Source organism: Plasmodium malariae (assembly GCF_900090045.1).
Source record: "Plasmodium malariae genome assembly, chromosome: 5".
Classification (NCBI taxonomy): domain Eukaryota; phylum Apicomplexa; class Aconoidasida; order Haemosporida; family Plasmodiidae; genus Plasmodium; species Plasmodium malariae.
In genome coordinates, this window is record NC_041779.1 from 227,506 (window position 1) to 242,938 (window position 15,433).

The following is a 15,433-nucleotide window of genomic DNA, read 5'->3' on the forward strand; positions in this document are numbered from 1 at the left end:
GATACAATTTTATCTATGTCATAAAATAATCATTTTGAACTGAAAAAACATAATAGGAATAAAAATAAATTTTGTCTACTCTTTAAGTTTAATAACATGAAGTTCTCCATTAATCTAACGAAATAATACTAAATGTGATTTTTTATATTAATATTAAAGAACATTCATGTATTTCATATACAAATATACTTATATACACATATATATATATTGTTCGAAAATACTATGTTCTAACGATTCTTTGAAATATAAATTTTAAAAATAAAACTATAGTATTCATTGAGAATTAAGAATAAATACTTTTCTATTTTATATCAAAATAGATATGAATATACATGATGTTTTATAATAATTATCTAATTGTATATTCTCTTCTTATGTAAGTAATATTTTTAAGGATTCTATATATCTTTTTAATCCATATTAAATGTTATTTTAACCAAAGGAATTGTTCATATTTTAATGAAGTTTTGGGTAAGTTTTTCTTTTTTATTTTAAAATTTTCAGTTTTTTTCAAAGTATAACTAATACTTGATATAAATAAAGTATCCACAAGTAGTAAAAATACAAAAATTGCTGATGATATTACAATTCCTACAATATGAACCGCTGCTAATATGGAATCATTAGGCTGATCTGGTAGACTTTTGGGAAATTTTGAACCACCAAAGTTAATTAATAATAATAAAAATATGAATCCTGTCAAAAAAACTAAAAAGAGTCGAATAATTCCTAAACATATCTTCCAATATATCATTTTTCTTGCAGTCTTTTTGTCATTTTTCTTGTTATTATTAATCTTATTTATTAAGTCTAGTTGAAAGAATATATTTTTTTCATGAAATAAATCTATTTTATTAAATGTAGAAGACTTTTTTTTCTTGCCTAATTTATTCCTTTCCTCTGATTTTAAGAAAAAATCTTTTATTATTTTTCCTTTTGATTTAAGCTCTTTTCCATTTTTATACACATCTTCTCTTTCATCTATTCATTTATAGACACTCTCATCATATGATGTAACTCTAGTTGACTTTACAATCATTGAACTCTCTGATAGCAGCCTATTAGTTGTTAAATGTGAATAGCTATTTAGTTTATACTTCTTGCGAATAGATTTACCACAGGCATACTAAAAAAAAATACGTAAATATATATTATTTACATGCATATATATATTTATACTAGGAAAATATAATTTTTAAAAATAAAACGTGAAAACCAAAAAAGAAGAAAAAAGAAGAAACTTTATTATAATACTTCGCTATTGCTATAATGGAATATCCAAATTAAAAGGGAAAATATAAGTATATTAATCAGGATATGGTACTTAATATCTTCCATAATTATATATTTCAATGCTATTATATATTTACTAAGAAAAATATGAACTGCATTTTAAATTCAATAAATGATAAAATACATTTCTTATATTATTTTTTCTTATTTTATTTAAAGGTAATAAGTTGAATTTATATAGATATAATTCATATTAAATTTTACAAATGTAATATGACTTTAAAATGTTTTTGGAATAATTTTTCTATATAGATATTTTACATAAATATAATACTAAAATAATACAAATAAGAATAATATTAGATAAGATGAAAAAAAAACAAAAATTATACAATCATTGGTAAAAATATGTTATTTATTTAAAATAAAGTATAACATGTAGAAAACGTATACTTACATATATTCAGAACATAATTATGCACTTTTACAATGTTTATAGGAATAATTATAATTTTATATTGTTTTTTGTCAAATTTCCTTCTGTATTTAAATAATATTAATTAATCCGATAACCAAATAAATAGAAAAAGTATATGAATTTATGAAAAATGTTAATAATTATATAATGTATACATTCATATTTATCTAAAAAAAATACATATCCTTTTATAAATCATTCATTATTAATAAAATAAAGTTTATATTTACAACGAAATCTGTAAATTTACTTATATTGTTTGATGTACTATAATAATTAGATTTATATTTTTGTATAAGAATTTCACAAAATAATTTGTATACAAATAGGAACACGATTTACTATTATTTAATAGAACATTTAAAAATTCTTGATTTTTATATTATAATTATCCCTTTTAAAAATGGATACAAATTTTTATAAAGAAAAATACTATAATAATAATAAAAAAGAAGGTAAAAAGGAATTTATTACAAATACATCATTAGACCTTCAATAATTTCAAAAATATTTATAGCCATATTCTTTTACCAATGAAAAAAACACAAAGAATATATATAAATGATATATAAAATGATCATGAAAAATATCTAAGAATATAAATAATTCACTAATTTTTCTTATAAATAATTGAGAAGAAACTTACTCAATTTTGTTTGAATATATGCAATTAAAAATGTATTCTTAAAAGAAAATATAAAAAATTAATATTTTCAGATAATAAAATTATTTGTTATAACAAGGAAATTATTATATATATTATTTATTTTACCCTTTACACATTTACAACAGAGATAATAATAATAAAACATTTATTAATTTCAAAAAAAATATTATTAATGATCAAAAAAACAAAAAACATTATCTCAAGCTTATTCAGTAAGTTTTAAATTAAAAATAAAAATAAAAATATGTAAAAACAACGAAAAATAATTACAGTTAAAATATTTTTTTGTATTACTAATTCAATTTGAAAAAATTGACATAATTATTATTCATTTTATTATATAATATGTACATATTGTAATATGAATAAGGAGATAATATTAGCTTATTTCGGACGATTTTATGATTTCAAATACATATATTTTAAATAAATAAACAAAAATTTTTACACATAAATTCGTAAAAGAAAAAGCCTCTAATACGTATATTAAAAAATAACTTATCAAAATTTATATAATATATATAATTCACTGAAATTAATAAATTTTTTTACATTCTCAATAATTCTATGATATATTCATCTTTCTTAAACTTTTTTTAATTTCCCATTTACATTTATGAATATATTTAATGATTTATTTGTTTAATTATGTGAAGTATAAAAACAGAAATCCTTGTTTATCATCAATTTAACTTATCATAAATATATAAATATATTTTTATAAAATAGAATTAAATCAAAATTATGCGTATATAACAATAAAATGATAAATATAAGTATTCTGTTATTCAAATGAACAAACAGATATTGCACAAAAATAATAATCCTTAACAAAAACTTCTACTAAAAATTAACTAAAAATAAATAAATACTCAACATTTCATAGTTATAACTTAAACTCTAAACCTTGATGTATTTAATTTGTTCTTGAATAAACGGATAAAACATAAATGTATAGTATTATTAAATATATATATATTAACATTTGTTAACTTCTTCTAGATATAACATCACGTATTATAATAATTTCTCTTGAATATGTATTTTATAATAATTGATTACTATTATACTAATCAATAATATTATTAATTTTATATAACTATAGGATACATAACGTGGTTTACTTCAGTATAATGTATAAAAATAAACGGTAGTATTCTACATATATTTTCACACAAAATTTTATTTTCCTGTTGTTTCATTAATGAGCCGTTTTATATTCATATTTACTATAAATGTATTACTTCTTTTCAACAATGTTATTACTACTAATAGAATCACAAAAATATATCATCATGAACATAAATACTTTAATTAATAACGAAAATGAGTGAAATTTCCATTTCAACTAATGTTAACATGCAATAACATTTTTCTTATTTTACAATAGAACATTATTAATATTAACTTTTTTTCAATTAATATAATATGTTCAAACATATCTATCCCATTCGTATAATGTATATGTTTTCGTATATTTTCTAACTGTAAGGTTAACGAACAAAAAAAAATGTTAAAATAATTAATTCGCCTATTATAAAATGTATAATTTAATAAATATACAGAACAAAATGTAGAACAAACATAGGTAAAATAACAAATTTTATTTACTAAATAATTATTCCATTTCTTATACATAATTATTAGTAATGGAACTCATTTAAAAAAATTTAAAAAAGAATAAAAGTAATATTTTATATTATATTACTTATTGGAACCTACCATTAACCATAAATTGTATAGTAGGATAATACATAAATATAAGAATTTTTATAATTCAAAAAGAGCATCTCTCAGAATAAAATTATTCAAATAAGCAAAAAATATTCATATCATTTATCTTTTACTATTTAAAATATCATAAATGCTCTATACCTTTTTGTGCCATACAAAAATTTTTTATTATTGATTATACACATCATTTTACAAGAATAAAAAGGCAAAAAAGCAAAATAAATAAAAATTAATTAACATATATATTTTGTAAAGTTATACATATGATCTAATTCATCAAATTTCAATGGTTTTCTATTTTCTAAATTTAATCTTATATCTTATAAAATAAAAATATATTTTAAATAGGAAAAAATGTATTGTGATAAGATTGATTCATCACATAATTCATTTGTTACTTATACACAATCAAAAATATAAAACGAAAATTATACATATATATATAAAACATTACATTTTCATTCAGTAACTTCGTTTCTTTATATAAAAAACAAACGCTCTTATTCTTAATTAAAAATTCTATTCATATACTTTTTAATTACACCATAAAATATTAATTTAACACCAAAATTAGATAGAAAAGAGTTTAGAAAATTTTTACAGTTAGAAATGTAAGCTGGTACATATATTAATAAAATTATATAAACTGTGCTTATATATATTTGTGTTAAGTTATATACAGTTTTCAAAAAAATTGTTATATACAAAAATATATATATATATCACAATACTGTATTGAACTGAAAAAATATTTTAGAATAAAATATGAATAATATTAAAACATTCAAAATTACATATAAATTAAAAGTGTATATTTTTACTGTTCTAAATCAAAAAAACCCGTCACTTGCAGGTCTATCTGTGAAATCTAAAAATATACAGTTATACTTGTTATGCATTTTTATCAATTTGTATAATATAGATTTTAATTCTTACAAAGGTCAACGTAGAGAAGAATATGCCGTATTATGTAAATCACTTTTTATATGTATTAACTTTGCGTATGCTTCAGTTTTTCTGAAGATATATAAAAGCACCACAAAAACTGAAATCCATAATATAATTAATGGTGACGTAATTTGAAATAAAGACAAACTAGGTATTCCCCTCGATTCAGTCTTAAGAAAATTATACAAAATAGCACCTCTTGCTGCAACTTTTAAATGGAATATAAATAAAGCATAATATACACCAACTTTACTATGTACAGATTTTCTTAAAAACTTAAAATTAGAATTTGCAACTGCTCTAACTGTCTTTATATAATTTATTTTATTCAATATACGTTTATCAAAATATATATTTTCTCCGCTGTATACAGGTGATTTACCTTCCTTAGCTTGTACATAGCCTCCTCTATTATTTAATGATCTTTTACCTTTTTGTATATTTTTTCTTATTGTTCTCTTTCTGTTATTAGACATATCTTTTTTTTCCCACGTTCCAACGTTTGGAATATCTCCTTTTATACATAAAATATTTGAACTCTTTTTGTTTATATGTTCAACTATCAAATGATAAATTCTATTATCTAATATTATATAAACATTGAGCTTCTGATCCAAATAATTATAAAAGGCACACTAAAATAACAACGTAAATATTCATGATTTAAAAAAATAAAAAATTTCATTCTAAGAAGGAATATTAATAAAAATAAAACAAAAGAAAAAAACATATAACAAAGGTATCATTAATAAATCATATCATATCCCTTCAATATTAATGTGACATATATATGTTAAAAGGATAAATATCCCAATTTTAATAAAAAAGAATAACTTAATTCTCTTTTTCATTTTATGGAATTTTAATCCTGTATCATATCCTCGTAAGAACAAATTAATAATAGTATAATATACTTAAAATGACAAAGAACACTATATTTTTTTTTTATAAAAATTTAATAATATGTATATAAAGTATTTTACAACATAGAAAATGTAAAAAAACTTTAAAAGTTTACTTTTAAATTTTTACCTTAATGTTATATATAAAAAAGAAGCATTACGTAATATAACATATGAATTCATTCATAAATATTTGAAATATAGAATTTAATTAATTTACTACAGTAATTAAATAATTAATTTATTAGTTCTTTTCAAAACAGAAATAAAAAAATATATATATAATTTTTCTTAATATTTGAAAATACTCTCAATAAATAAAGTATATAATGAATAAAATATATATAATGCAATGGTCTGTATAATGAGAAAATAATTGATAATTTTAATGATTTTTTATTAAACATTATATTTCGAAACAAATGATTATTATAGTTAAATGATATTAATTATTGTAACAATATAATAATAGTAATAATAAACAAACAAAGAAAAATTTTTACGAATTTTGTACTATATTATTAATAAAAGCTATATTTTTTATGATTTATTTTATACATTGAAGATCAAAATTATAGGTTATTACCTAATGTACGAGTAAATATATATTTTAAAGGCAAATGAAAAAACACAGTTATTATATGTGTTTCATAATTTTTAAAAATTATGATTTCCAATTATGTGTTATTTGTTCCCTTATTTCTAAATGAAAAATTTAAATATTCGTCCAGTTTACTTATATATTATTTTTAAAGAAAAATATACTTTTAGAAGATATACTGTTAAAATTAAAAAACAGAGAAAAAGAAAAAAGGATATTAACAGAAAAATTGGTATAATAATCTTACATACAGTATCACCATTCTGCAGAAATTTCGAATGATTTATATTTATAATATTAATGTTATATATGTGGCGTTATATATACATAATAAAAAATAATTACAATATGAATTTGTAAAATATATGATTTAATTATTTTACTTCTCATACATATAAACAATTAAATTATATTTTGTTTGTTCATTTACAATTACATTATATAAGAGACATATTTTAGAGATTGAACTGAATGAACATAAAATATTATTTTGATAAAAATATCATTAACAGCAAAATTACTCTCTCTTAACATATTTATATTCCCTATATATTATAACATACAAAAAATAATTAATTATAAAAATATTATGTAATTATATAATTAATATAATAATCTAATATTAAACTCTATTTTATTCCCTTAAAATATTAGTTTTCTAAGAAAAAAGTTAAAAAATTAAAAAAAAAAAATTGTTCAAAAAGTGACATTATGGTATTTATATTGATATAAGTAAATTTCATTATCAGCCTGCAATTTCGATACATCTTATAAATTTTTATTTTTTTGACATTTTGTTTATATTCCTTTTTTTCTCTAATTTAATATTTCTATATATATTATAGGTAAACACATTTAAAATTTTATAAATATCTATACATATAAATCATTAAATAAGTTATGAAAAATAAGAGCACTATACTATAAAATACCGATAAACATTTTCTTATACAACATTTACTTTTTATGAAACTTCATTGTTTATAAAAATTATTTTGAAACTTTTTTTTAAAAAATAATAATTTATGTTTTTCCTAAATTAAGAAATCACAAAAAAATAATTTAATTTTCTAATAAAATATTTAATATTCTTCCTATTAAGTATATATACTATATGACAATTGGATTCGTACATATATATATAAAATAGTAAGTGTTACACACATTTTTCATTATAACAATTTTATATTTAATAAATAATATTATTACCTAATAATAAAACAAGTTAAATATAAAAAAAATAATAAATTTCAAATTTCAAAAATTTATATTCATATTTAAACTAACTATACAGTATTCTATATACAAAAAATATTATATTAATTTAAATATTGAATATTTATGGAATATAATATAATTTATGTTTTCAATATAATTTACGTATTAAAACCTAAGTTTTCCTCTTTTACAATAAAACAAAATATATTTTTTTATATAAATTCCTTTTTTATAATAAAACGTATATATTATTTGTTTTACAATTACCAAAAAGTTCCCCTAGTACAATTTATACATAACTTCTTCTTATCTATGATGAAAAATGCTATTGAATATATGGTAGTCATTAATAATTGTATCACACAAAATGACAATAATTTTTATACTAACATACAAAACATTAAAAATTAGTATGATACTTATAAAATACATATAACTAAGCTAAAGGGGTAAAATTATATAAATTTGTTAATGACATTCAAGAGATTTCTCAATCTAAATAAATCCTAGTTCCTGAAAAATCTTCATTTATTAATGACAATCATCGGAAAAAGGATCACATATGTTAACGGATATGAATATAACTATTAGTTTCTAATAATTATATTATCATTTATTATAGCATATTTCTTATATTTTCTTTTCCTAACATTATGTAATATTCCTTTTAAAAACGTGAATATACTTCTTTTGTTCCTATAATTTATTTCTGCATAATATTACTTTTCAAGTAGTACTGTATTTACGAATATGTAATTTTTTTTAAAATTAGTCTGTATTATTAGATCTTTCGAGTTATATTCATTAATAAAAAAAGTAAATACGAGGAAATTACTAGATGAACAGAACAAACAAATACCTATAATTCGTTCTGGAAATGATCAGACATATTCTTGTGGTTGCAGATATCATATTGAATATCTTACTGTATAAAATTATAATTTGTATATTTTCTATAAACGATATATTTGTTTATATTAAATAGAATCTTAAACAAGTAAAATGAAGTGTGTATTTAAAAATTATCATCAAAGAAAACGCTAAAATACTAATTTCAGAGACAATATTACAACAGTAATATTATACAAACGAGTGCTATTATAAGAGAATGTTAAAACGTTCATATAAAAGATATTGAAGAACAAGTTTAAGATGCTAAAAAAAAAAAAAAATTAGTAGGAAATTAAAGAATAATTATTTTATTGAAATTTATATATTACGTAGAAGATATTGTTGAAATATAAAAATACATTCACATAAAGTACAAAATCAACATTAATGTTATTACTCAAGCTTAACATAGTTAGCATAAAATCTATTTATTATGAGATATCTATACTTATAATACATATGTGAGGATAATTTAATAAATAAAAACATATAATTCTATCTATATTCATATTGGAATATAAACTTTTCCTTTCATTGTCTAAAAATATGTGAAAACATGTTATATATTAACGTAGAATTAATACAAAAATAATAACTTTTATACAGTGTTAATTAAATTAACAAATATTTGATAAATTGTGGAATCAACCTTAGATAATTCAGAGGAAGAACTATAAAATATTTTATTAAATAAATTATACATAGAACAATATTATGTAACCTAATAGAATTCATAATGTTATTAAAAATATAACATAAAAATATATTTATATTAAGATAATCTGAATGAATATACTTTATTTCTTTATTTGTAAAAATACATATAAATATTAATTTATTTCCTAGAATGATGATACGCTATATTTATATATTTAACTGAAATATTATAAGTAAAACTAAAACTTAGTGATTGTCCAAATAAATTGTTTTTCTGTGTTTTGAGGATAATTATTCATTAAGGTTGTTTTCGTTACTATAATATATTGATAGTTTTTAATTCTTGTATAAAATATTATGAACTATAAATTTTAATATATAAGTGCCTTTTTCAATAATATAAATCCCAGTTTTAACATTGTGCACGTATACATATTTAATTAAGATAAAAAAAAATTTAATTTGTTATTTAAACTATTTTTTCTTAAATAAAATTAAATTTTCTTATATTTCTGATTTTGTGCTGTAATACACTTTATACAAGTAATATTTCTTTTAGTTTATATTATATTAATAAATTACACGGGGAATATATCATCTACATTAATATTAAATATTATATTATAAATAAATAATATTTTTATTATAATATGAACAAAGCTTCAATGATTCATATGAACTGTTATTAAATTTGTATTACACTTAAATAAATGTAATGTTTAAATTGCAATATCAAGCCGTGATTCCCATAATATATTAAAAAAATATATAAAAATTACATTAAAAAAAAAAAAAAACATATATTCACACGTATATATAAAATGGTAAATAAATAAAATATTTCATATAAACACAATATAAAAATTTTTCCTTTTTTCTTTTTTGGAAATTTTATTTTGTCATATAGAATTCAATCCTCTAAATTTTTCTTAAAAGCGTTTTAAAATATTCTTCCATTGATTTAATGAATTTTAGTTTCTTAGGATATTCCCATGAATTAAAAAATACAAAATTATTTAACAAAAACGAAATAAATTTGTTATATAGAAAAAAAAACCTTAAATAAAAATACTCTTCTAAAATTACAAAAACTAGAAAAAAAAAAATAATGTTCAAAAATAATACTAGCAAAATGTTGAAAGAAAAAATGTTATAAAGGTATTGTTTTACACAATTTTTTTTTTTTTTTACTATATCTCTCTTCCTAATTGTATTATTGTAATCTTCATAAAACAAAGCATAATAAGAGTTCATATTTTATAGTTTCATTATGCTTTTTAGTACTTTGTTATTGAAATTGTTGACTTTAAATATTACTACGCATCTTTTATAAAAATTAAATCAAGCCTATTTTCAATCTTAAGAGTAAAAATTTCTTATATTTTTGACTACATAAAATAAAACTACATATTCGTTATATAATTATATTTTGTAAACATATTTTTTATTAATTAATACACAATTATACATAAAATTAATAGTAAATATGTATATATTTAAGTATGTAATATATTATAATTTTATTAAGTTTACATATAGCCTTCCTTATCATTTAATAATATTTATCAAAAATATTTTTAAAAAAAATTACAAGATAATTAGTATATAATCTCTAGAAAATCTTTTACTGTTCACCATATAACAACAGGTTTAAACAAAACTGTTCTAATTATATTATTTGAATATATACTAATTCAATTTTTACTATTAGAATTTTATCCTCTGTTATATCCTTTATAAAATATTTTACCTATCTATAGCATATATAATATTCTTTTTTCGAAATAGGTTGTACGTTGTTGATTTATAATTTTTATACAATATTTTACTCTCAAAATTTAATAGAATCCTAATTTATTAACTTTGTTTCGATAAAAGGACTTAATAATAATAATAATTAAAACTCTTATTAATTTCGTTTTCAGTAACATATATTTTTTTGTTCTTCAGTATATATTACCATTACACTTATTTAAACAAAAATACAAAACTTTTTTATATTGCAATTATAAAAAATAATTAAAACAAATCATAAACCAAACATTTAATAATTATTATCATAAATAATATATATATATATATATAGCACCTTAATTATTACAAAATTGTTATCAGCATTAAATAAATTCATTATGAGACAAAATATATATATGCTTACCTTTTTTACTGAAGGTATTATTTTTTCCATTTTAATATGGATCTATAAATTTTTCGATGATGTATCATAATCATTATATATAAACTGTTTTTGTTCATTATTATTCTATTTTTTAATAAAAAGTAATCTTTTTATTCAAATAATATATAAATATACCCTTTCTGAATATGGGATATGTACCTTTACTTTTAGTTAAACAACTATCGTAAATCATAGGACAAGGAATACAACCAAAATAACGCATTCAATGTAAAATTTAGAAGATTACTAAGTACCGAAGCAAACGTAGAGGAAGAAAGAAAAGATGAAACGTTAAAAAAAGGAATATATAATTTATTATACGAAAGTAATGATTCCTTTGGAGAGAGAATAAATTCATTAGAGCATGATGAAGAATTTCTAAAAAGATTTACTGATTTAATGCAACGTGAAATTTCTGAGCAAGAATTTAAAGATTTAATTAAATATACAAAATTTCAAAAACAACACCACTCACACAACACTCAACATAATTTAAAAAAAATATATAAAAACGTAAAACATTATGATAATGCTGAAAAACACAAAAATCCACATATATCTTCAAAAAAAGTAGACTCAAGCTATGAATCAATTTTATTTCAAAGCAGCTCAGGAATTAATCATCATTTCTTTAAGCATAAAGACATAGATAGAAATCTCTTATATTCAAAAAAAAAAAACGTCAAGTATACTCTTCATTTAAGTCAAAAAAAAAACATTCCTTCAAAAAAGATTATTAATATTGTTTTCTCTAATTATGTTACGTATTTCTGTTGTACCGTTTTGGTACTTTGTGCCATCATATCTGGAGATAGACTTTTCGCATTATCGACAATTACTACATAAAAATCTTTTTTAAAATAACGCATTTAAATTATTTAATAAATAAAGATGAAGCTAATAATAAACATAAAAAAAAATATACATTATGAAAAATTTATATTATAAATTTTTATACTTATTTCATTAATTTAGGGATATATAAAATTTTATACTTTTAATAGTGAAAAAGTATACCCCCTAATACAAGTATATAATATTAGAATTCTTTATTTTTTTATATTTTATCTTAAAAAATTAACTTCAAATTATTTTATATATAACATAATATAAATAAATTATTTATAATTAAATTGTTAATTTAAATTATTGAAGTATCATATTTTATCTAAATATAAACCTTCCAGAGTTTTATATTTATATATTTTTAAGTGTAAATTTATCAAAAACATTAATGTTGCAAGTATGTAAAATATGTAAAAATTCAATTAAATAACAGTAAATTATATTTTTCAATGAATACATACATAGTTCATATTCTTTATAATTTTTAAGAACATTATTCTATTATTAATTAATACTTATTAACATATTCTATAAATAAAATGTTATTATTCGTTAATTTGGTTCATATATACAATATGAAGTAGTGTTCTATATTTTTTTCTTTGTATTAGGCTTTTTTGTATACTGCATAAACAATGCGTAGTTAGAGATTCTCTTTTTTTATGTAATTATTCTCATAAACCACAATTTCCACAATTTATTATTACATAATTATATATCTTATAATTAATTCATATTATTACTTCGTTAAAAAGAAATTATTTATAATATATTTTCAATAATATATTTATTATCTCATCTATATCCTTATATTTTTAAATAATTATGGAATTAATAACTTCCACACAGTATAATTTTTTTTTTTTTGAATTATTCTTCAAAATTCTAAACAAAGTGCATTAAATATAAATTCTTCCATATATAATTATTTTGAAATAAGAAAATTTTAATTTCATAATTCTTATCAAAGCTTCTCTATTTATAACATCAATGATTGAAGCATTCAGTAACTAGTATCTGCATCTCTAACTTCAAATATGGAATTTTAATTATTTTCTGAATACCTCAATATTATTAAAATTATACTGTTCATTCAAAAATAAATCAATATAAACTCTTTTTTATTAAACATATCATATATATCACTTTAAATAATTCATTAAATGAAAATTTATCCTTTTCGACTTTTTTCATATATAAAAAAATTATCATTGTATCCAATATCATCCATGCTCCTACATATATGTTTCGATATTTCATAATTCCTTATATATCTCTTTATATAGATTATTATATAATACATAATAATGTTTACTAGATCAATCACATCTTTTCATATAACACTTATCCAGAATAGTCACATATTTCATATACTCCTACCATATACCTATATACGTAATACAACTAACACAAAGATATATTTACTTTCACGTATTTAAATAATTTGATTCAATTTATTTTAAATGAGAAAATATTTAAATAATATAAAAGTAAATAAATAAAGTATATAAAATATATATTTTAATTTAAATTGTTACTTTATTATAATAATACTCGCACGTTATATATTTTATTATTTTTTTTTTTTCTTGATTATACATTTGAACACATTTTAAGATGTATCCAAATCTATAAATTTTTTTTCACTACTTATAGTAAAAATAATAAAAATTTGAAATATTTATTTTAATATAGTATTTAAAAGGGTGTACGTTTATATTATAACTAATGAACTTAAAAATTTGCTCTCACATAAAAAACTTTTTTTTGTTTTTCATTTTATTATAAATATTACAACTCATCACATACTAAAAACAAATACATTAAAAATAAAAAAAAATACAAGTTTAGAGAGAATTGGTTAGCATAAGCATAACAGTAAAATTATTTATAATATTATTATTATCATAATAAAGAATATAATACCCCAATATATGCAATTCAATTTAAAAATTATTCGAACAGATATTCCTGATTTATTGAAGCTCCATTTTTTACTTGAGTATAAAAATAATAACTAAAATTCCATAAATTATTTATTTAATATTTACTAAGCAGTACATTATATTTTAGTAAGTACATTTTAAATGAAATAAATGTGAGAATATATATTAAGTATAATTATCTAATACAAATTTTTATGTTGTTTATTTTATTATGATAATAAAATCTTTCCCCTTCTTTTTATATAGAACAAAAACTTGTCTACAGATGAACTGATAATTCATATATAAAATTTCTTTTAATAATTTATCTTATAAATATAATAATATTTTATAGACATTAAATTGAGAGAAAAAAAATAAAAATTAATGTATAATTTTTAGTAAAATGCATTTATTATTTTTATACTTTTAAATGTTCAATACATAAGTAAAATTGGAATTTTATAATTTCACATTAATCATCCATGTTTTAATATATTATTATATAAATATGTTTTACACAAGGAAAATATAATATCTAGCTACTCTATATTAACTAAAAATTTATAGAGATTTATTTTTTTTATTTTTTGAGAGATAATACTTTCCTATTTTATAATGATAATATTTTCCACCATATCCTAATTTTTTTATTAAGCAACGTGAGAATAACAGAATTCCATAAATTAAATTATTAGTTAACTATATAGCACTAATAAAGTTCACATATGCGATAAACAGATATGAATGCAATATATAAATTACAATATTTAATATATATGTAGAATTTTTAATGTTCGTTTATTTTAAATATATTTTTTTAAGCATCTAAATGAAAAGGAAATAATTTAATTGATTATAAACATAACATGTCATTAGTTTTAATCTTTTATTTTCATATATTTTTTACTTGTGTATCTCCTTAAGATATTCAATTTTAATTTATTACAAATAACTTTTTAATATAATACTTCCTCGATTATTACTTAATAGAATATATAAAAATTCTTATTTTCCATAGAGTATAATAAATTATAACCTGTTTCAATAAATATTATATTAATTATTTTATGACATAAAAACTTATATTACTAATAGTTAAAATAAATTCATTTAAATATATAGCATATTTATTATTAAATAAAAAGTTA

The 15,433-nt window shown here is 18.3% G+C and overlaps 1 protein-coding gene and 2 pseudogenes across 1 annotated transcript, besides 2 other annotated features; 1 reads left to right on the forward strand and 2 right to left on the reverse strand.

The window, feature by feature from the left end:
• Positions 1-430: 430 nt before the first annotated feature.
• Positions 431-1,341, reverse strand: PmUG01_05013800 (annotated as a pseudogene).
• Positions 431-1,341: a sequence feature (Plasmodium exported protein, unknown function, pseudogene).
• A 3,715-nt stretch (positions 1,342-5,056) lies between these two features.
• Positions 5,057-5,698, reverse strand: PmUG01_05013900 (annotated as a pseudogene).
• Positions 5,057-5,698: a sequence feature (Plasmodium exported protein, unknown function, pseudogene).
• A 5,784-nt stretch (positions 5,699-11,482) lies between these two features.
• Positions 11,483-12,357, forward strand: PmUG01_05014000 (Plasmodium exported protein, unknown function; the record flags this gene model as incomplete). Its single annotated transcript, XM_029003341.1, has 2 exons — positions 11,483-11,551; positions 11,707-12,357. The coding sequence occupies 2 exons, from the start codon at positions 11,483-11,485 to the stop codon at positions 12,355-12,357; spliced, it is 720 nt and encodes a 239-aa protein (XP_028860297.1).
• Positions 12,358-15,433: the final 3,076 nt, after the last annotated feature.